At 39.8% G+C, this 23132-nt stretch overlaps 2 protein-coding genes across 9 annotated transcripts in view; one reads left to right on the top strand and one right to left on the bottom strand.

Annotated features, from left to right (window-relative positions):
* gpr146 (G protein-coupled receptor 146) overlaps positions 1-13989 on the top strand; it is a 45398-nt gene extending 31409 nt beyond the window's left edge. For 3 of the 5 annotated variants that reach the window (XM_012969989.3, XM_018097024.2, XM_012969990.3), the window contains exon 2: positions 10790-13989. In XM_012969989.3, coding sequence (XP_012825443.1) covers positions 10832-11833 — 1002 coding nt within the window. In that variant the 5' untranslated portion in view covers positions 10790-10831 and the 3' untranslated portion in view covers positions 11834-13989. 5 annotated transcript variants of the gene reach the window in all.
* The window catches only part of c9h7orf50 (chromosome 9 C7orf50 homolog), a 167221-nt gene that overhangs the window by 58998 nt on the left and 85091 nt on the right, over positions 1-23132 (bottom strand). The window lies entirely within an intron of this gene.

Raw genomic sequence — 23132 nt, 5'->3', positions numbered from 1 at the left:
AAACCAAAATGCAGATTTTAGCATGATGGGTAACCAAATACTCGTGATGCCCTAGTAGAGAGTTCTTTTACTCTACTTCTGCAATTTACATCTATGTCCCTCTTACCAACTTCCCCCTGGTCACAAGAGCATCACATTTTATTTTTATATGCTTTAATTTAAAAATTTCCCATACTTGTGAATCCCACTACGCTCTGCACAAACGCATTTGCCTTTAACAAAACAGTCAGATTGAGAGATTGTTTTCTGGGACAGCTGGCGGATTCCAGGTCACCATCGATAATTGCTTGATTTCTGATAGCGGCACTTGGACAAAGATAACATCTGGGGTTCCTAGTCCGTCATATAAGGTTGGCTTATTGCAATGGTTGCTCTGTTATTATTTATTATTTATTAATATTTCTTCATGAAACAATTTGCATAACAATCTGGAAAAAAATAACTTAACTCTTACTATGCTGAAGACAAGGAAGGCAAATTTAATACAAGTTTGGGCGCTTATAAGCAAAACACAAACCCCCATATGTAATAAAAGGCATTACATTTGTCCAGGAGCAGCAACCCATAGCAACCTACAGTGGTGTGAAAAACTATTTGCCCCCTTCCTGATTTCTTATTCTTTTGCATGTTTGTCACACTTAAATGTTTCTGCTCATCAAAAACCGTTAACTATTAGTCAAAGATAACATAATTGAACACAAAATGCAGTTTTTAAATGAAGGTTTACGTTATTAAGGGAGAAAAAAAACTCCAAATCTACATGGCCCTGTGTGAAAAAAAATAACTTAACTGTGGTTTATCAATTTCAATTTTCAATTTCAATATCAATTTCTGTAGTCACCCCCAGGCCTGATTACTGCCACACCTGTTTCAATCAAGAAATCACTTAAATAGGAGCTACCTGACACAGAGAAGTAGACCAAAAGCACCTCAAAAGCTAGACATCATGCCAAGATCCAAAGAAATTCAGGAACAAATGAGAACAAAAGTAATTGAGATCTATCAGTCTGGTAAAGGTTATAAAGCCATTTCTAAAGCTTTGGGACTCCAGCGAACCACAGTGAGAGCCATTATCCACAAATGGCAAAAACATGGAACAGTGGTGAACCTTCCCAGGAGTGGCCGGCCGACTAAAATTACCCCAAGAGCGCAGAGACAACTCATCCGAGAGGCCACAAAAGACCCCAGGACAACAACTAAAGAACTGCAGGCCTCACTTGCCTCAATTATGGTCAGTGTTCATGACTCCACCATAAGAAAGAGACTGGGCAAAAACGGCCTGCATGGCAGATTTCCAAGGCGCAAACCACTTTTAAGCAAAAAGAACATTATGCCTCGTCTCTATTTTGCTAAAAAACATCTCAATGATTGCCAAGATCAATATCTTGTGGACCGACGAGACAAAAGTTGAACTTTTTGGAAGGTGCGTGTCCCGTTAGATCTGGCGTAAAAGTAACACAGCATTTCAGAAAAAGAACATCATACCAACAGTAAAATATGGTGGCGGTAGTGTGATGGTCTGGGGTTGTTTTGCTGCTTCAGGACCTGGAAGGCTTGCTGTGATAGATGGAACCATGAATTCTACTGTCTACCAAAAAATCCTGTAGGAGAATGTCCGGCCATCTGTTTGTCAACTCAAGCTGAAGCGATCTTGGGTGCTGCAGCAGGACAATGACCCAAAACACACCAGCAAATCCACCTCCGAATGGCTGAAGAAAAACAAAATGAAGACTTTGGAGTTGCCTAGTCAAAGTCCTGACCTGAATCCTATTGAGATGTTGTGGCATGACCTTAAAAAGGCGGTTCATGCTAGAAAACCCTCAAATAAAGCTGAATTACAACAATTCTGCAAAGATGAGTGGGCCAAAATTCCTCCAGAGCGCTGTAAAAGACTCGTTGCAAGTTATCGCAAACGCTTGATTGCAGTTATTGCTGCTAAGGGTGGCCCAACCAGTTATTAGGTTCAGGGGGCAATTACTTTTTCACACAGGGCCATGTAGGTTTGGATTTTTTTTTTCCCTAAATAATAAAAACCCTCATTTAAAAACTGCATTTTGTGTTTACTTGTGTTATCTTTGACTAATAGTTAAATGTGTTTGATGATCAGAAACATTTTGTGTGACAAACATGCAAAAGAATAAGAAATCAGGAAGGGGGCAAATAGTTTTTCACACCACTGTATAAGATGTTTGCTTTCAGACAGGTGACCAGTAAATGCTACATGCTAAATTCTTGATATGGGTTACTGATCTTGGGCAAACTTAGCGCCTTTTATTACATAAACCTATTAGATCCTTGTATATGCTGCTCTCTGTATGTTTTACTTCCCCTTAACTCACTTAGGGATTTCAGCAGTGTGTGAAGGAAATGCAGCTAAATAAGAAAGAAACTAGAGTGTGCAGATCAATACAGAAAGGAATGTCTGGGTAAACAGTCCAGAGAAACAAGTAGCCCGAGGTAGAGAATTCTGAGTGCATGAGCAGTTTTGGAAATCTCCTGTCCCGCTTTAGTTACACAGGCACCGCAAAAAAAAATATTGACTTAAAAAGACAATGTCAGTGTGGATTTTGTGCTCCGCAGCAAATAAACACAGCACAGACAAGTATGCCTCCACCGCAGCAGCAGGACTCTCCAATCTAATCTACCTCTTTTATAAATATTTAACTTCCCTCTCTATTTTACGAGCCACTTGCAATACATTAGGGCCCTACAGAGTTTTGCTGTATAAGACAGAACAGTACTGTGTAGGAAAATGGATTACTGTGACCTACTGAACAGCAGGAAAGTGCCTGTTTTCTTTCTTTATTGTAACATTTTTCAAGATGATATTAAGAAATAGACAGGATGCCTATGCTGGGAAAGTAAAGGTATCCAATTACATTCTCATATAAAAACGTAAACACTTCAAGAGTATAATGGATATAACTGCATTTTGTTTCTTAATACAATGGCAATGAGTATATTCTAGCAAATGCCAGGGGCTGCTGTAAGACGCCATAGACAGCCACTTTTTATTGGCCTTGAGGGCACTGGTTGGGCTCCATTGTATTAGAAATTCCAGAGGTTTTTGTAAATCTCAGTCTAAACATATGTCTAAAAGGTCCCCATACATGGGCCGATCCGCTCGCTTGGCGATATCGGGAGAATCCAGGCTAATTTGATCGTTTGACCCTGGGGCCAAACAAACGAATTATAACAACGGGCATAGGAAATGTCGGTCTGGGGACCGCATCAACGAGCCAATGCAGTCCCCGATCCGACTAGATTTTTTAACCTGCCCGATCGACATCTGCCCGATTTCTGGGCAGATATCGCATGTATGGGCACTAACGATTTTTCATTGGATAGGGGACCACATTCACCCAAATGACTGAATTAGGCCTATATCGCGGGGGGATACAGGGAGAAGATCCGCTTGACGACCTCGCCAACCAAGCGGATCTTAGCGCACATCCATTTTCCATTCTCTAAAAGCAGTAACAATTCACTTAAAACAGTCTACCATTATTGCCTATTAGAATTTTACTAATTGAAGAAAAATCTATGCTGGCAGCACTGGCTACTTTGGGTACTTTAGGCAGTGTGCATTTAGTATACCAAACACACAGAAGCAATACACACGATTCCACCATCCTTATTCCTAAATGTAAATGGTCTTACAAGTGCTTGTGTCAATCATAGCTTGTAATAAAGTATAGTTTGGTTTTGGGGAGCTCTATGGTAGCAGATTCCCACGGTAATTCAGAAGTTGGCAGTGAATGCATATTATCCTTAGGATACCATCTCCGTGCAGTAAGCTTGGGAGTCAATCCATACCTTTAAAGCTACACCTGGAAACATGGGAGACAATCTACTCAACGTGGGGGATTATGTTATGATGGTAAAGGGGTATAACAGTAAAAGAGATGTATATACTAACACAACAAAAATACTGTGCTGTTAAGGGTGGGTCTCCATAATCATCTTAATTTTAAAAAGGGAAATTGAAATAGTAATTCATAGTAGGCTTAAGTTATGCCTTATCAGGAAAACCTCAGGTTGCAAGCATTCTAGCAAATAAATTCCAAATCTGTAATTAAAATATGTTGAAAAGTTAGTTCTAAACTATATTTTTTTTTGAGGGGGGGTTGCCACAATTTGGGTGCCCTAAAAAAAGGTTTAGAAACATGGGTGCAGAGATCAATACAAAAGACTACATAAACATATAAAGGAAGCTGGATATACACATACAGATATTATCCCAGGTTCAACAAGACAAAGTCTTGATTGCAGGTTCAATCCATTGCCTATTGTGACTGGTTCCAAGACTGTACTTAATTCAATTTTCCAGGGAAGCTTTATCCCATGCTCAAGAGATAAAGCGGAGCCAATTTCCTCCTGATAACCTGCACATCAATCAATTGTATGTATGTTTAACTCTTTCCTTGCCAGAGGAACACTGGACATTTTCCCTGCTTGATGCAGGAGAGTCATTACCCTCCTGCATCAAGCAGGGAAAATGTCCTTGTCCTTGTCCTCACTGCCTTGTATATTTTTATTATGTTTATTTAATAAAATTAAAATTGAATTTAATTGCTGAGAACAGACTGTGTCATGTGTTTATAAGCAGTCCTTAGCCTGTAGTGGCTCAGCAATACCTCACTTGAACTTACTCTGGCCTTCCTGCCAACACCCCTATTCAAGCGCTTACTTAAATACCAAATAATGGCCATACTGCAACAGAGTGAGAGATTTTTTTTTTCATGGTAGGATATTCTGCAGATTCCACCTTCAGAGAGCACTGTAATAATGCACCATATATATATAATCCAATGAGGATTGAGTATATCTTGGGATCATGTACAAGGTATGCTTAAAAATTGAGTGTATGTGAGATGGCCTTCCCATAATTTGGAGCAATGGGTTTTTGGATAATTGATCCCGGTATATGTATTGTGGTGTATAAGTATACTTTAAGATAAATAAATGTTTTCATAACTGAACTCAGTCCATCTGTGTCTGTCAGTGGAGGGGAAGATTATTTTTCCCTCTTCTAGTTCTCATCTGCTTGGCAATATTCTGTATGCTATATTTATTCAGCGCTCTAATGAGTGGCAATGGAGCACAGATAAGTGATTAAATACTCCAGAACACGATACAGCAGCTGAGCAGCAGTGAGCAAGATGAACAGTCTCTATCCCGTCTGTCCTTATTTGTCGTACAATGAAAGCCAGATGCTCTGGGGGTGGATTCCAATCAGCTGGCAGAACTGCACATAATACTTTACCTTAGCTATAACTATATGAATGAACTGGGCTTTGCTGGATCAAATGGGCTTTGCACAAACTTTGCACAGCACAATTGACAATATGGCAATTCGACTGCTTGTGGTGGGCGCATGGTGGTGTTGCCTCCTCACTGCATTAACCATAAAGGCTTGTAAAGTTTTTGCACTTATGCATAATAATCAGAAACCTAGAAGACCACTTCATAATCTAGCACAGAGTCACCAGGGAATAATGGGGCACAACATGGTGTCATCATTTCTGTAAAGCATAATAGTAACATAGTAAGTCAGTTTGAAAAAAACACAAGTGCAACAAGTTCAACCTTTCATGCCAATATATAACCTGCCTAACTTCTAGTTGATCTAGAAGGCGGCAAAAAACTCTTCTGAAGCATCTCTAAGGTGACCAACTTGCATTAAGAGCTACTTTGAATTACCCTGTATTTCCTCATTTGCTATAAAACAATCCAACCCCTTTAATAACGTATCTGCCAGCATAACCTTTTTTTTACTGTTTATTCCTAATGGGGACTCAGATATGAACTCAGAATAAAAACCTTTATAAACTGCCAAGTACCTGAGCAGAAAAGTGATAAGAAACATGGCATTTTAGTAACCAGGGTGAAGAAATGACTCTGGAGGCTAATTTCTAGCTTACAGTAAAAACATTATGAAAATCAATAGTTGCACTAGGAATGCCTGACTTGGGACAATGTTCAGCCAACCCCATCCAGAAGGAGAAGGGCTAGAGAACACTTTCATAGCAGGCACCTGAGTGTCTGCCTCCCTCTTGTTTATTCTGCTCTCCTAACTGCTCCGATTCCAACAGGGAGAGGCAAACACTGCCTGCCAAGTGAATCTAAAACTTAGTGAGCAGCTTAGGTGGAAAACAAGTGATGTTGATGTGTGAATTCTTATCACATACCATGCAGAGCCTGCGCTGCTCGGAAATAGCTCTGAACAATACTCAGGAAACCTGTCAGCTTCCTTCCTCTGTGTATCATAGCCAATGCACTACAAATCCCTTCTAGCACAAGGAATGCACAGCAAAAGGTAGGAGCTTGTTGCGCTGCTTGTTTAAATAATATAAAATCATTTTGTCCTAGGCATGCAGCAGCCTGGGAGGATATGGGAAAATGCATGTTGAAGGTACTGGGGTAAAAAATAGCAGCACCCCTGGCTCTTGCTGGGCAGCAGCTGGCTGTGGGTGCGATAGAACAGCAATAGCTGGAGAATAGAATTATATAATATGTTTGGATATTTTAGAACACACGTTAAATCTGTTCTTTTGCATGTCGTTTTATGATTATAACAAGTGGTTATTGTTATGGAAATGCCAGAAGTATCAGTTGATTAATGGGTATTACTGTTACAATCCTCACTATGTAAAATATATAATATAACCCATTTCTGCAATCACTTTCCAGTCACCTCTTTATTTTCAGTTTACCGTGTTCATACTAAGGATACAGAGTTAAGTGGAGTGTCTGTATAGACTTCGAGTCATAATTGTATGCCCCAGCCAGATGCCATTTTGCAAATCAGGAAACAATCTTTACACCTAATTTCACATACACAGATATTATATACTACTGCACAACAGATTATTACTATGAGTTAAGGCTGTTTCCTTTTCTGACATATCCTGCAAGAAAGTACATTTTACATTGTTTAAATAAGAAAGTAAAATCACTTCTTCTGGGTTTGCGCTGCTTGCAAAAGTGCAGTAGAGTGAAAAGCCAAACTTCAACAAAAAAGTCAGCTTTTTCACTCTACTACACATGCAAAGGCCCCGGGATTCCAGGGACGAGAGAAGGAAGAGGATTGCTTATATGCAGTTACCCCAGGCTGGTGGCAGCGATTACAATCACTGGGGGGTGCCCAGTGTAATCTAGATACTGGAGTTTAAAGAAAGTTTGAAGTTGGTCTTTATTTTCTTTTACTCTTTTCAATTTTTATTTATTATTACACTAGTAACCAACTGCCTAATCTAGTATTTGCTGGTTAAGTCCCGATTTACCCTAGCAACCATGAAGTGATGAGAGACTGAGGGATGAATAGGAAAGGTCTGCAACAGAGAGATAAGCACAAAACTATAACTTTACAAATCTAGACAGACCAATGCTAAGCTAAAAGGAAAATAAACACAGAACCAGTGCCAGGCTGAGTGAAGCAGGCGCCCAAGGCACACAACCCCAACCCTCTCCCTTTTCCCCAGGGCACTCATGGTGAGGGGGTAGGGGAGGTGTAGAGAACTGTTTAAGATCTGCAGGACCTGCATTTCACTCATCCGGTGCCTGAACCAGGGTTAGCAGGCAATTGGTACATGCCCCCCCTCACAGTTGCGCCCTAGGCAAGTTTCTCTTCTGCCTACCCCTAGTTCTGGCTCTGATAAGAATATCAAACCTATGAAGAGCTATTTCTAAGATGAACTCCCCCTTTAATTTATGGGTATCTAACTTGGGCATATCCAGCTGTTTTAAAAACAGCCAGCATGTATGGAATTGTAGCGCACAACTGCTGAAGATTTGTGTTTGTGGCTATGGTTGCCACCAATGCCATAACTACCTCACTACTTCCACCTTACCGGCTAGGGCAATAAAATACTGGCACGGTGTTGATTATAGACGTTTTCAGCCTGTTTTGTTTTAGGCTTCACTTTGAGGAAACATTTGCTCAGGGTCCAACCCCCACCCCCATAACTCATGACAAGGTCACGCTTATATGAGGATACAGTTTTATCATCAATACTGTAAAGAATGTTTTAGACAGCGAATAAGTGTTTAGATGGCCATTCACGCCAAACGAGCAGATCATCCCCCCAAGATATTGGGCTAATTTGATTGAATTACCATGGTGAGCATAGGCGCCGTTGGATCAAGGACCGCATCAACGAGCAGACGCGGGTCCCCGATCTGCCGTAACATCATACACGTGCAGATAAGCTGCCAAATTGGTCTGGTCTTTTAAAACGAACTTTCACCCTAAATGACCTACCCACTGTACTCAGGAGTATTTAGGAGAACAATAACATTTTAGAATCTTACCCTTGTTGGCCTTAGTTCTGACACCTCCACCACCCCCGCCAAAGCAGCGGTCCTAACCCGCCTATACTCTAATAACATAAGCAGTTAAATAGCAACTGACTGTCTTTAAAATTCATGTTGAATCTGGTTGCTGCAACCTGGCTTTGATGTAAAATAAACTTGTGCTTCATTTGAGTGAGAAATTAAAATGAAACAACACAAACACACACACATGGGAATGCTTACAGTGCTCAGGCAGAACAAACAGTGAGGCTTCAGTCTATATAAGGATCCATAAAAAGGGGAGCATTTGGCTACAGTGACACAGTTTTTTCATTGCTGAATTAAAGGAACAGTAACACCAAAAAATGAAAGTGTATAAAAGTAACTAAAATATAATGTGCTGCTGCCCTGCACTGGTAAAAGTTGTGTGTTTACTTCAGAAAGTCTACTATAATTTATATAAATAAGCTGCTATGTAGCCATGGAGGCAGCCATTCAAAGGGGAAAAGGCACAGGCACATAGCAGATAACAGATAAAATACTATTGTATTCTACAGAACTTATCTGTTATCTGCTATGTAACCTGTGCCTTTTCTCCTTTTTTCCAGCTTGAATGGCTGCCCCCATGGCTACACAGCAGCTTATTATATAAATTATAGTAGTGTTACTGTAGCAAACACACCAGTTTTACCAGTGCAGGGCAACAGTGCATTATATTTTTATTACTTTAAAGCTCTTTCATGTTTTGGTGTTACTGTTCCTTTAAAGGAACATTAACACCAAAATATGAAAATGCATCAAAGTAATTCAAATATAATTTACTGTTGCCCTGCACTGGTAAAAGTTTTGTTTACTTCAGAAACACTTCTATAGTCTATACAAATTAGCTGCTGTGTAGCCATTGGGGCAGCCATTCAAACCAAAACAGGGCTAATTGGCACAGGTTACATAGCAGATAATAGATAAGGTCTGAGCTCATCTGTTATCTACTATGTCAGCGTTTTTCAACCGCTGTTCCGCGGCACACTAGTGAGATGTTGCCTGGTGTGCCGTAGGCAGGGCCGCAATTTTTACTTTAAAAAAAAAAATCCGGGCCCTGTCATTGGTTGCGCCCCGTGTGTACGGGTGACGTCAGTACGCACGGGGCGCAACGTTATAAAAGGGCCTGTGTGCGGTTGCGTGTAGGCAGAAGTGCAGAGGCGGCGCGCATGAGGGGAAGATGCTGCTGAAGCCGCCGAAGAGTAAAATGCTGCTGGGCACCAATGTATTAGGGGGGGCCACGGGGCACACTGACTTATGGGGGCACTGCTGCTGGGCACCAATGTACTAGGGGGGCTGGCTCTTGGCACCAATGTACTGGGGGGCACTGCTGCTGGGCACCAATGTACTAGGGGGGCACTGCTCTTGGCACCAATGTACTATGGGGGCACTGCTGCTGGGTACCAATGTACTAGGGGGGCACTGCTGCTGGGCACCAGTGTACTAGGGGGGCACTGCTCTTGGCACCAATGTACTAGGGGGGCACTGCTGCTGGGCACCAATGTACTAGGGGGGCACTGCTCTTGGCACCAATGTACTAGGGGGGCACTGCTGCTGGGCACAGAGTTAAATTTTTTAACATTTTCTAATGGTGGTGTGCCTCGTGATTTTTTTCATGAAACAAGTGTGCCTTTGCCCAAAAAAGGTTGAAAAACACTGTACTATGTAACCTGCACCTTTTATCTTTTTTTCCAGCTTGAACGGCTGTAATTGTAATTACTTTAAGGGCTCTGGCACACGGGGAGATTAGTCGCCCGCGACAAATCTCCTGTGTCTCGGGCGACTAATCTCCGCCGCGTATGCCATCCCACCGGCAATTTACATTTTTGCCAGTGGGATGGCAATCCGGGGAGATTAGTCGCCTGCGAACAGGGAGTTTTGTCGCGGGCGACTATTCTCCCCGTGTGCCAGAGCCCTAAAAGATTTTCATTTTTTAGTGCTACTGTTCCTTTGAATGTATAACTGCACTTTACAAAGGCTAAGTCTGAATGCCAATCAGAACAACCAGCCAATGTTGGGCATTCCTCTATAATGCAAATGTTCTTTCAGTGTTTAGGTTTAAATTGCACCCAATTACCAAAAATAAAATAACCACCCCTCTGTGTTTTTTAAGGTGATTTGCAGCTAGGGAAGAAAATTCAATTGTGAATGTGAAAATGATAGAATATTATTCTAGGCTGAGGTTGCCGCAGTCATTTGTGTACTTATTTCAGAGAACATTGCTTTGAGCAAGCTTGCAAGAATATATGATGGCAAAGACTTAATTGAGCTGTTCCTTTGTAATTACCATTTCCATTAACGATGACTCATCAGTGCTCAATGACTAATTTACACAATTACATTTGCAATCTATGTAAAAGCACAGGCAAAACAAAAAACAACGGTCACATGACCTGGGTAGTATCACAGTTAAACTTGTGTTAACCATTTTTCTTTTTTTTTAATCTCTACACAGCTCAGCTGGTGACCAGCAAAGAAGCAGAAGACTGGTATCACTATGTGGAGTTGCGAAGACCTTAATTACACCAATAGCAGCGAAGAGCAGTATCTGTGCAATGAGTTCCACCTTATTCTCTTTATTTTCTCCGTACTCTACCTCATCATCTGCTTCCCAGTTGGCCTTTGCTATAATGTGCAGCTTGTGCTTGTCAATCTATACAACAAGGCGACTATGACTATGCCAGATGTGTACTTTGTTAATATGGCCATTGCCGGACTTATCATCAACGCAGTTGCACCGGTGTACCTTCTTGGACCTGCATACACTAAGTGGTCCCTGTGGAGTTTTGGAAATGAAGTTTACATTACCTTGTTAATACTCTTTAATGTATCCTCTTTAGTGATCATGTATTCAACCACTTTGCTCAGCCTAGACTACTATATCGAATGCGCTCTGCCGAGAACCTACATGTCAAGCGTGTACAACACAAAGCACGTGTGTGGATTTATCTGGGGAGGAGCTGTTCTCACCAGCTTCTCTTCCCTTCTCTTCTATATCTGCAATCACATCTCTACCAAAATCATAGAGTGCTCCAAGATGCAAAACAGAGAAGCTGCAGATGCCATCATGGTTCTTATTGGATATGTGGTACCTATTATTGCAGTCATTTATGCACTGGTGCTTATTCTGCAAATACGGAAAGACACCACGCCACTTGACCAAGAGAGTGGCAGGCTTGACCCCTCAGTTCATCGGCTTTTAATTGCCACCGTTTGCACACAGTTTATATTATGGACGCCTTACTATGTGACACTCTTGGTGAACACTTTCATGGATGCACGTATAAAGTCATCAGATACATTTTACATAAGAACATTTCAATTTATAGAAGGCCTGTCTAATTTCTTGGCCTTTTCTAGCAGCTTTGTGTTACCTTTAATACACAGGCATATTAACAAAAACTTCAGTGGCAAATTACAGAGGTTGCTTAAAAAACTGCACTGTGGGAGCCAAGGATGCACACATGAACACTCAGTAGTTCAGCAAGTGATGACGTAAGAGATAACACAAACTGGAAATTGTGTTACGGTGAAGTGGTTTGTCATTTACCTAGGACCCAGGATTTATAGCTTATATTGGGTGGTTGAGTTAGTTTAATTCTTGAGCTTCGGAGAGTCCACAATGCACACCTTTTGCATGTCACATAATTATATACTATCTTCAAAATAATATCTTTGAAGTACTGGTACCCACTGACATGCTGGTGACCTGAATTGTGGATTTCTGGTGGGTAGAGACCTTGAGTCAGTATCACTTTAATGTCCTTAAGGGACACAAGTAATGTACTGATCCTTGGCAACCTAATACTGCAATGCTGTATGGCTGAGAGGGTGCTTGACAGCCAGAGAACATTCCATGTGTACTTAGGCCTCAGCTCGTGCCATGTTTGATGACTGATTTATTTAGATGCCTCAAGAGAACCCCAACCTTGGTATTCTATCACCATAAACATGAAATAAAATGAGAGAAGAAGTTATGATGGTAGTTGTTGCTATTACACAGAAATGAGTTCAAAGCACTTTGATAGTACAAAAGTTTCTATTTTTTGAAAAATGTGTGAATTTAATTTTTCTCCTGATAAATGTAAGGTATGAAGGAACAACATCAGTTGCCAAAATGACTACTGTACAAATCTCAGACAACGGTATTCTGAAGATTAAGGTATCAAGTATTTGAAAAGCTCATTAAACTTTTAGAAAGCATTTTTGTTAAGGTTAATCCCAAATATATACTTGTGAAATATAATTTTCAATTCATCATCTACTTTACTAATACCATACAAAGATAATATAACTCTTGAGTAAGTAAATATGTAACATATAGTACTGGAAGAAGAGCAAAGAAAGATTCTTAGCTTTTGCTGTCATAAACCATTTAAATATTGGATTTGTTTGGTAGGCAAATTATATTACTATATAATAGTGCAACACATGCCAGAAAGGAAACAGAAATTCAATATGGGCCAGTTACAACCTTCACCCTCAAAATACTCAGACCAATGGCAAAGATATATTTGGGGGGGGGGTATGCAACTTGGTAGCTCGGTGATCAAACCTTAATAGGTGCCTACAAAAGGATGACTTCATACCTAATTATTAACGTGGTAAATGCTTTAAAAAAAAAAAAAATCGGAATTGGTCTAAAAGACCAATATTGGCAGCTATGTGTATGGCCACCTTAAGGCTATAAAAAATTGAGTGTCTGGGGCTGGAGCACCTGGACCCCTTTACTATATTGGTGAGTTCTCAACCAAGATGTGTTTTGGTGCCCTATGTTCACTTTTCTACAAATCTTCTTACCTGTCACCTTTATAATTTTTATAGCAATTGTGTGGCCCCCTTTAAAAATAACACGTTAAACAACTGTTTGGTTAGCAAATAACATAAATCGTTCAAAAATACAAGTAAAAACATACTTTCTTTTGTTGTGTTAAATCTGATATATGAAGGATTTTATAAAAATAGAAAAGTGACAGTGTCATGTTAAAAAGAATAAAATGTGTGAATTATTTAAAAAATAAAGAATGATTACTTTTATCTTCAGCATTAATGGAGAAACTTCTTTGTCTTTTGCTTGAAATAGATACACTTGCTTTGTGCTATAATGGTCTACCTCACTTCTTGCTGCTGCCTTAATCCTCTGTACCTGCCATTCTGTGAGAATTCACAAATACTCCATTAAACTGAAGTAAAGTTATGGTCAGCAACAGCAGGTTTTTTTTATTTTACTACAAAAGTTTTTAAAAGAGAATTTCTTTTAGATTTTTTTTTCTATGTGATCAGATATAGGCACTTGACTGCTTTACATTAAAGTATTTTGGCTTCTAATTACCAAAATGTTTTCAAAAAGGAAATAATTCTACTGATGTACAAAATATTCATAGAATCCATGTATAATGATAAATTATGTTTTACTGTGAAAGATTAGGTGGAAATGATAGCGATGCTGAATGAAGTATAGTGTGGGCGGTACAGTGGACTTAGGCTTAAATTTCATAGGAAGGGAAGTGTCCTTATTATCATCCATATTGCATCAGTCTGCCCACAGTAGTGCAGCTTTACATTGTAAACAATGCCCAGTTTACACACCTACCTATATATATATAAGCTAATGTATCATTCTATCAACCAAATAAAGATGTGGCTCAAATAGCATTTGTTGGACTCATTTTGAATATAATGGGCTTCTAGAGAGAAAACAGGAAGAGACACAAGAGCATTGAACTTTGCATTTGTCTGGATTTATGTGCTAGTTTTACACTTTATCATACCTATTTTACAAACAGAATACAAGACATCTCTGTATTTTAAATTACTGTTGGAAATGGAAATCTCAATATATAGAGCACTACAACTACAGGCATGTTTCATGGTCATCTTGTTCAAGCTGTCCATAAACCATCTTGACAACCTAAATTAAAAATTCTTCAGTGTTTTTCTCCGAAGTATGTGAGATACCATGCTGGGTCACTAACCCAATTTAAAGTTACAGTGTCGGTTGCTAACCTGAAATGAACCAGAAGCAAGTAGTTCCTTTACTCTAAGGTCAGGGCTGTACAACTGGTGTCCTCCCAAGCTGGATGCGGCCCTTCAGAGGATTCTAATGGCCCCCAGTCTACTTACAGGATTCATCATCATTTTAATAAATTGTGGCCCTTAAACAGGCTGTATGAAATCAACCGATCTCTTACTGACATCACTCTCCCGACTCTTGCCCAGGAATTCAATGAAACACTAATTCAAGACATAACAGAAACTGAAATATATGAAGCCATTAAGGCATTCCCCCCCCGAAAGGCAGCTGGCTCAGATGGCTTACCCATAGAAATCTACCAGAGGTTCCACAAAGAACTTACTCCCCACTTAACTAAACTGTACAATAATGCACTTACAGCTGGTACTCTACCCCCATCTCTATACAATGCCACAATAGTGCTGCTTTCCAAACCAGGCAAAGACCCTAAGTACAGCAACTCCTACAGGCCTATTTCACTCCTCACCACTGACATAAAAATCCTAGCAAAAGTCCTTGCCAACAGGCTAGGAAAAGTCATACTCCAACTAGTGCACGAAGACCAAACAGGCTTCATGCCGGGCAAATCTACTGCACTAAATATAAGACGACTGTATACCAACCTAACATACCCCCATAGTAACACAGGGCAACGAACAATTGTGGCACTTGATATAGCTAAAGCGTTCGATACGGTAGAATGGTCATACCTATGGCTGGTAATGGAGAAATTTGGTATTGGGCAGAAGTATATTAATATGGTAAAACTACTGTACAACTCCCCCAATGCCTCCATCCGCATAAATGGGGAACTAACCCTACCTTTTACACTGGGAAGGGGAACCAGACAGGGATGTCCCCTCTCCCCCCTACTATTCGCCCTAGCCATGGAACCATTTGCCCAACACATAAGGTCTCGCCCAACAATAAAGGGCCTAAGGATAGGACCAATAGAAGAACGCATACAACTATATGCTGATGATACATTGTTATATCTAGGAGATAGAGGGAACTCAGTTCAAAGTGCAATGACAACTATACACTGGTTCGGGTGCAACTCAGGCCTAATAACGAACAACTCCAAATCTATGGCACTGCTCATAGACCCCCCCAGGTGCTAATGAGGACCTGTCTACTTTGCCCTTTAAAATTGTCTCACAACTAACCTACCTAGGGGTGAACATAGCACTACCCATAACCAGATATACCTCCATCAATATTGACCCAATGATAAACTGGTTACAATCGAAACTCAAAACATGGTCCTCACTACCACTGGGCCCTATGGGCAGAATACACCTAATAAAGATGCTGGTATTACCTAAGCTTCTATACACTCTACAACAATCCCCAACTTGGGTACCAAGAATAAACTTTGTGAAATTAAACTCTTTGTTTAGACAACTTATATGGGCCAACTCCAGGTGTAGGCTTAAGCTGGATACTCTAATGCGATCCAAATCGAATGCAGGTACCTCCTTCCCAGACATGTACCTGTACTATATAGCTGCACAATTATCCCATCTGATAACATGGCTAGAACACTCCAACCATCTTACCCTAAAAAACATCTGGGCCCAAATTACAGGTCTCCCAACCCACCCAATAGGATGGCTACTAGGTAAACCCTCGACATGTGCTTACAAGAATACAACAAGCCCAATACTAGTAAATATCTGCCGTATATGGAAGGCCGCAACTCAAATAGTCCGAGACAAGGGTGTTGACCCACGTACCCCCATTTGGTTCAACTCAATGTACCCAACCCTAACAGGCACTGGACACATGAAAATATGGCTTGATAAAGGAGTTGAGACCATAGGTGATGTGTGGACAGAGGATGGCGTGGTACCCTTTAGAACACTTAGACAAGTTTGGGACATACCGAACAACCAATGGTTGCAATACAACAGAATCAAAAAAGCTCTACAGCTGGCCCACAAAAAAGAACCACTAATAATATGTAAGAACCGGTTACTATCCCATATTAACAGACCCTCCACTAAAGGGCTAATCTCTATTTTTCTTTTTTTTATATTTTTATTTTTTAAAATTTTCAGTGCATACAAAAGCATTATTTTTTCAAATTTTCAGTGCATACAAAAGCATTGTTTGTTACAAGTATAGTTGCATCAATAATTATATAATGAAGCTAATCTCTATTTTATATGCACTACTTCTCCAAGAAAGTAGAGCAAAACCACTAGAAAATCTGCGTAGCAGGTGGGAAGTAGACACCGAAATAATACTAGATGACGAATGGCAAGAAGCACAAGAGTCACACCAAACAGTATCTGTATGTTACCGATTTCGCATGATCCAACTATATACTATAAACAGAGCTTACTATACACCAACCAGGCTGCACTCTATCTATCCAACCATACCAGACACCTGTACAAGGTGCAATATAGAGAAGGGTACGCTGATACATATGCTCTGGGATTGCTCCCGCATCAAACCATATTGGTCTGCCATTCTAGATGAACTAGATACCATAGTGCAAAGTACTCTACCCAGGACTCCTAAAGTCTGCTTGTTAAATATTCTTAGTAAAGCTGTTCCCAATCAATACCACCGTATATTTATTAGTGAAGCACTCTTCCTAGCCAAAAAACTTATAACACAAAATTGGAAAAGCACGATCCCCCCAGATATCCACAACTGGGAAAACCTAGTCGCCGAAACCTGCAAGCTGGAACAATTAATATACCTCAAAAGAGGCAGCCCCACTAAACTCCACAAGATATGGGATCAATGGCTGGACAGACACCCCCCCCCCCCCCCCAATGCAGCCAGCGATCAATAATGTGTATACAGGGTTTTTACATGTATAAGCAATAGCACTTAAAATAAGAGTTGATGTATAATAAAAACCATACGAGCCTGCGAAGGAACCATACCTTTATTGACAATGTTAATCGAATAAGTATTACATGCATATTAACTGTATATCTCCAATGTTGTACCGTATACTGTATGCTCAATAAAAACTACCTGAATTAAAAAAAAAAAAAACAGGCTGTATGAGAAATAATCAGCCCACTGCATGGCATACGTTGGACTGCACAGTGGCAAAAAGCTGGAATGGCAAGCACCGGATGTGCACAGTAGCTTCTAAACGGAGACGCCATACGCTTATTTAAGAATAGGATATTCCTTACATATATGGGAATCCGGTGTTTCCAGGCTTATCTTATCCAAGTCCAGGGCAGAGCACATAAATACAGATATCCTGCACCCCAGGGCAGTGCACTGTACATATAATATACTAGAAAAATGAAGACAAAGGGATGTTTTCAATCAATATAATTTTTCACAGTTAATTTTTTTAATGAGGTTTGGACAATATGAAAACAAGAGGCCTTTGCAGCACTGCCAAATGTGCTGTACAAACTCACTTGAGACCCATAAAAAATAATGCTATGCATATAAAGGGAGAAAGAAATTGTTACTCATTATGTTAGTAATTAAAAATGAATGCTTTAAGATCCATACTTTTACATTTTTAATGTGTTCTATCACGGAAATGAGACAATAAAACTAATTTTCTAGTCAAGCATCCAATGACATAAGCATAAAATTATAATGTTATTTGATGGTTAATAAGAAAACACTTTGGTGCCAAATGGTGGGAGAATCAGTAGATTTAACTGCCTGCTAGTACAGGTATGGGGTTTGTTATTCGGAAACCTGTTATCCAGAAAGTTCCAAATTCTCTCATAGATTCCATCCATGGAATGAAAGGTGAAGACATAGGTCTTAACATCTAAGGAATATATGTTGTACAGTTTCTTGTTTGTGCTTACAGAATTGTGTCGGGAGGTAGGTTGTGAGTTATGATGGGGGGATGAGTGGGAGCATCTGTGCCCACAGCCTCTGTCCACATATAAAATTTTAAACCTTAGCTTTAGTATTATGATTTTGTAACTAAGAACACTCACTTGTAGGCAAAACAGCAGGAACCCTGAGGAGGAATCTAAGTTTTGCTTCTTAGTTTTCCATTTTTATGGAATGTTCTTTAGGCTGGTCCCTGGTGATCTGCATACAAATGAGGAGAAGGCTTCCCTCTCACCACAATGTGCTGCAGAAGGAATCACTTTGGTTTTGTGTACATCAACCAGTAAACCCAGAAATGCTCTAAAGGGCCCCGAATAGTAAGATCCCTGTCTGTAGTTAAAATATGATCAGCAATTCCCCTGGATGCCCTTTAAACCCCAGTGGTGAGCCTCTACCTTCTATAAGGCACTGCATAAAAAAGGAAAAACTCAGAAGCCAAACTTGGATTTCTTCCCAGGATTCCTGATGTTCTGTATTATGATATATACTGTACAAACAAAAAGGCACAGCACACAGAGAGTAGACAGAGAAAAACCATAGAGAAAATTAAATTAATGCATAACACTGCACAAATGCACAGCAGAGAAACAAACAAAGCAAAACTCAAACTAGAATGAAGGGAAAGACCACAATAAAGAGCAACAAACCCAGTGGGAACAGAATACAGACTGGGTAAGGACAGTGACCACATTCATAGCAACAATAAAGGAAGGTGGGAAAAGTAAAAAGTAACGGTCCATATTTACAGCTGCGTAAATACCGTATATACTCGAGTATAAGCCGATCCGAATATAAGCCGAGGTACCTAATTTTACCTAAGAAAACTGGAAAAACTTATTGACTCGAGTATAAGCCTAGGGTGGGAAATGCAGCCGCTACTGCTAAGTTTCAATAATCAAATAAATGATAAAAGGACACTCAGCGTGACCCCATGTGAGTTCTTAATAAATATATCGTGCTGGCAGCTGCAGATTAGGGAAAGGTGATTAGGGAAAGGTGGATGGAGGACCCTTTGACCCTCTTGCCTTGAAGAGTTACAGCACGGGTAAAGAAAACAGGTACAGGGAAAGAAAAACTGCTGTGTGCGCACAATTCTAGTACCCAAAGAATTAGCTAATCTCTTTGTAAATGAAGCGTCTTCTTTATAAAATGCTCACAATTACAAGTATTTTCGAAAGAGTACAATAGTGATTGAAAGACTCCTGGTTCCAGACAGTGAACATACTTTCACTTTTACACAAATTAATTTTTTTGGGCTTAGATGCCCTTTAATACCTTTAAACTGCACTGAACATTAAAGGTCCCATTTTACCTACAGCGAAAATGTAACCATAGTACTAAGATATTACTTACAGTTTAGGGGGCAATGTTACCAACTTTATATAACTGATCGTTTGAGGTCATTACATTTTTATTTACACACAATCTAGGAACATCATCCACAAAGCACAGAATTACTTGATTTTCATACAGAACAGCATCAACACTAATCCCTGCACAACATCTCTACATGTTATGATCATCTAAGTCAGTCCCTGAGCTAGGCAGCTTAGATCAGCAGATCAAAAGGGTCAATTACCTTCTAAGCCAATTTGCGAGCAATATGGATTCGTAGCTTGTTGTGCGCACCCCCCCCACCGGACTGACGAACGGACGGGACGCATGGCCGTCCACGGGGGGGGGTTTGGGTGCGTACAACTAGCTCCATCTACGAATTCCTATACTCGAGTATAAGCCGAGGGTTAGTTTTTCAGCACATTTTTGATGCTGAAAAACTCGGCTTATACTCGAGTATATACGGTAATTGGCTTTGCCATGGTACAACAGGCAATATCACACACATTCCAACATTCAGGCAGTTTACATAGGATAGCCACCTACCCCAGACAACCCCACCCCCTGCTCGTACTTTAAAAATAGGTGGCAACCCTAGGATTAGATGATGCTAAACCAGCAAGCCAGATCACTAACACCTTCATAGATGCTGGGAAAAATAAAACAAAGGTTCATTTGCGATAGAAAAGCAAAAGAAGACAAAGCGTAAAAGGTTCCTATTATGTACAATTAGAAGCATATGTTTTGCATTTTCACATTTCTAATAACGTGAAAGCGACCTGGTGCCTGGATCTGTTCCCAATGAGGTCACTGTTTGAACCCCATGTCCCTCTCATTTCTTTATTAATGCCTGGCCTTACATCACTTCCAAGAGCACCAAATTCAATTTAAGAAGGGGAAAAGGCTGGATTTTATGAACGTAATGCATATGGCTGAATTCAGACCCTAAAGGTTTTTTACTGTTAAGTCAAATAGTGAACCTACCAAGCAGGTTATATGAGGTCCTTTTATATCTGGGTGTGTGTTCTGTAAATAATTCATTTATACCATCTATATATAGAGTAAAGTTATGTAAAGTTATGTAAGGGGCAAGGCTAGTTTGCGGAGAGTGAAAGGACACATAGGCCCAGGGGGTAAGTACAAACCCTAACACAGCATGTGATTCTTAATTTAGAAGTGTAAGGCACTTTCTTTAAGAACATCCTAATATAAGGTGCAATCAGGTTGTTATTACTGGGTGCTGAGAGAAAGAGATAAATTGGCACAAGATATGGCTTTAATATTATTAGAAGTTACTGGATTCAACAGCAACATGTTATTTGGGCCCACCAAAACTGTTTTGCAGAACATTAAAATACTGGTAAATTCTACATTTTCCTACCATGTATATAAGTTGGGCACATCTCCCCCCACTCAAACTTTTGTTTTTTGTACTATATATATCCCCTCCGTTCACCAGCGCCATCACATTTTCCTTCAACAAATACTATCTTTTACACAGGGCCCATTTTCACTCTGTTCATACAATGAAAAAAGGGGATGCTGTAGCCTTACTATTAACCTTTTAACAACCGAAATGGCAGATATTTAGACATTTCAAAGATTAAATATTTTTTTTTGTGTGGGGTTTACATGTCCTTTAAATCTGTCAGGGCCCCACTCAGCTTCTCTACACTCCTGGAATAAAATGCATTTCCAGATTGCATACATAGATTATGCACCAATATGCAGATTTAAGATCTAAAAGCTGGTATTGCAGCCTGTCTATGACCAACAGTTGGCTGTCAGTATATAAATAATTAACATATATTCAATCTATCGCCCAGTGTATGGGACCCTCTGATGGGCCTACCCAACCACAACCTGGCCGAAAATCGTTGATCAGGAAGGTTTAAAAGTCCCATCGGGGCAACTATCACATCAGCTTGTTTATCCAGTCCTTGCCCTAATGATTTGATCATTTGGCAACCGCCCCAAACAAGTTGATCTATCAGTGTATTGTCAGTTTTACAACAGTACACATGGCCTGCCAGCTCTGCCACTCCAAACATAGTCAAGGAGCTTAATGGCCTGAGTGTGGAGCCAAAAATGGCTTGTTCAAGATGTTTCATTCAGGTCTGAAAATCCCATCAGGCAAGAAACAGACCAAGTCACCAGAGCTGCCCTTGCCTGATCAATCAGGTTGGCTTGTTTTAAAAAAATTTTTGTGATAAAAAAAAAAAAAAACTCAAGTAAAGCAAAGGAGTAATGCCCACTGATATATTTGTGAACATTTACACTTTTGTGACATGCCTGCAGAGTTAGCAATGCACTGCAATAAAAAAACATTTTTCTGGTGTTTGCTGCCTGCAGGCGACTGTGTCATTTGCCAATGTAAAGGTAAATTAGTGACCAACAAACTTTGAACCTCAGTCCATACTTGTTACATATCTCTGCCAATAAATTAAGGATCCCATTCTTACCACTGCGATGCTCGGCAGCTCTGCTTTTATTTGACTGTTCTGGATATCAGCCTTTTTGCATTTATTTAAGATTGCTGACCCTTTAATAGCAAGTCACCACTGCAAACTTACGTGGGGGTTACATGGGCAAAATGAATTCAAGTGATAAATCCCTGGTCATGTAAGCAATGCAATTGGTTGGGACTGCAGTAAGTATTAGAAATCAATCTCAATTTAGCCCACTTAATTACTCTTCCCAAAAGCCCACACTATGCCTTTTTATTAGCGGCCTTTCTTGCACAAATCAGAGGAATGTCACTGCAGACATGAAACAATACTGAGAAGAAAGGATTCTCTGTGTTTGTAAAATTCTTACTCTGTATGGCAAACAAAAGGATTACTTACATTAAAATTACAGTTACATTAAAATGCATACTCAAAGCAGAGTAAATGTGGACTAATCCTCAGATAAAGACCTCACAAACACTTTATTTAAAACCTTAAACATCACTGTTTGGGCACAGTTAGCTACCATATAATTCCAACTTTCCATACAGTGTTTAATATCCCCACCAACTGGACATTTGAAAAACAGCAGCTTGTAAGTGAAGGCTGAGACACAGCGATATATTGCCCACCTATATTTAACAGAGATTTAAATCCTACTGTACTGAAATGTATTATTACAATCAAATGGGCAATAACACATAAACAAACAAACCAAATGACCATGAATTCTTTACCAAATCTGCAGCTTTGTGGAAAGCGAAATTAAACAGTACAGGTACATTAGACAGTACAGGTATGGGATCCATTATCTGTAAACCTGTTATTCAAAAAGCTCCAAATAATGGGAAGCCCATCTTCCATAGATTACATTATAATCAAATAATTCACATTTTTAAAAATTATTTCCATTTTCTCTATAATAATGAAAGAGTACTTTGTACAACTATAAGGTACTTCTAACTAAGATTTATTTAATTCATCCCAACTTAGTTTTGGTCCCCTCAGAAAATTATTAAGAAACACTGCACTGTTTTATTACAATTTTTTGTTGTGCTTTTTCTATTCGGATCTTTTAATAAATGACTTGACATTCGTGGTTTTAGTGGAAATGAGTTGTGGTTTCAAAAAACAGTGAAACCACAAAAATGAAAATGTTGATA

The sequence above is a fragment of the Xenopus tropicalis genome, chromosome 9 (assembly GCF_000004195.4).
Source record: "Xenopus tropicalis strain Nigerian chromosome 9, UCB_Xtro_10.0, whole genome shotgun sequence".
Taxonomy (NCBI): Eukaryota; Metazoa; Chordata; class Amphibia; order Anura; family Pipidae; genus Xenopus; species Xenopus tropicalis.
This window is presented reverse-complemented; position numbering and strand designations above follow the sequence as displayed.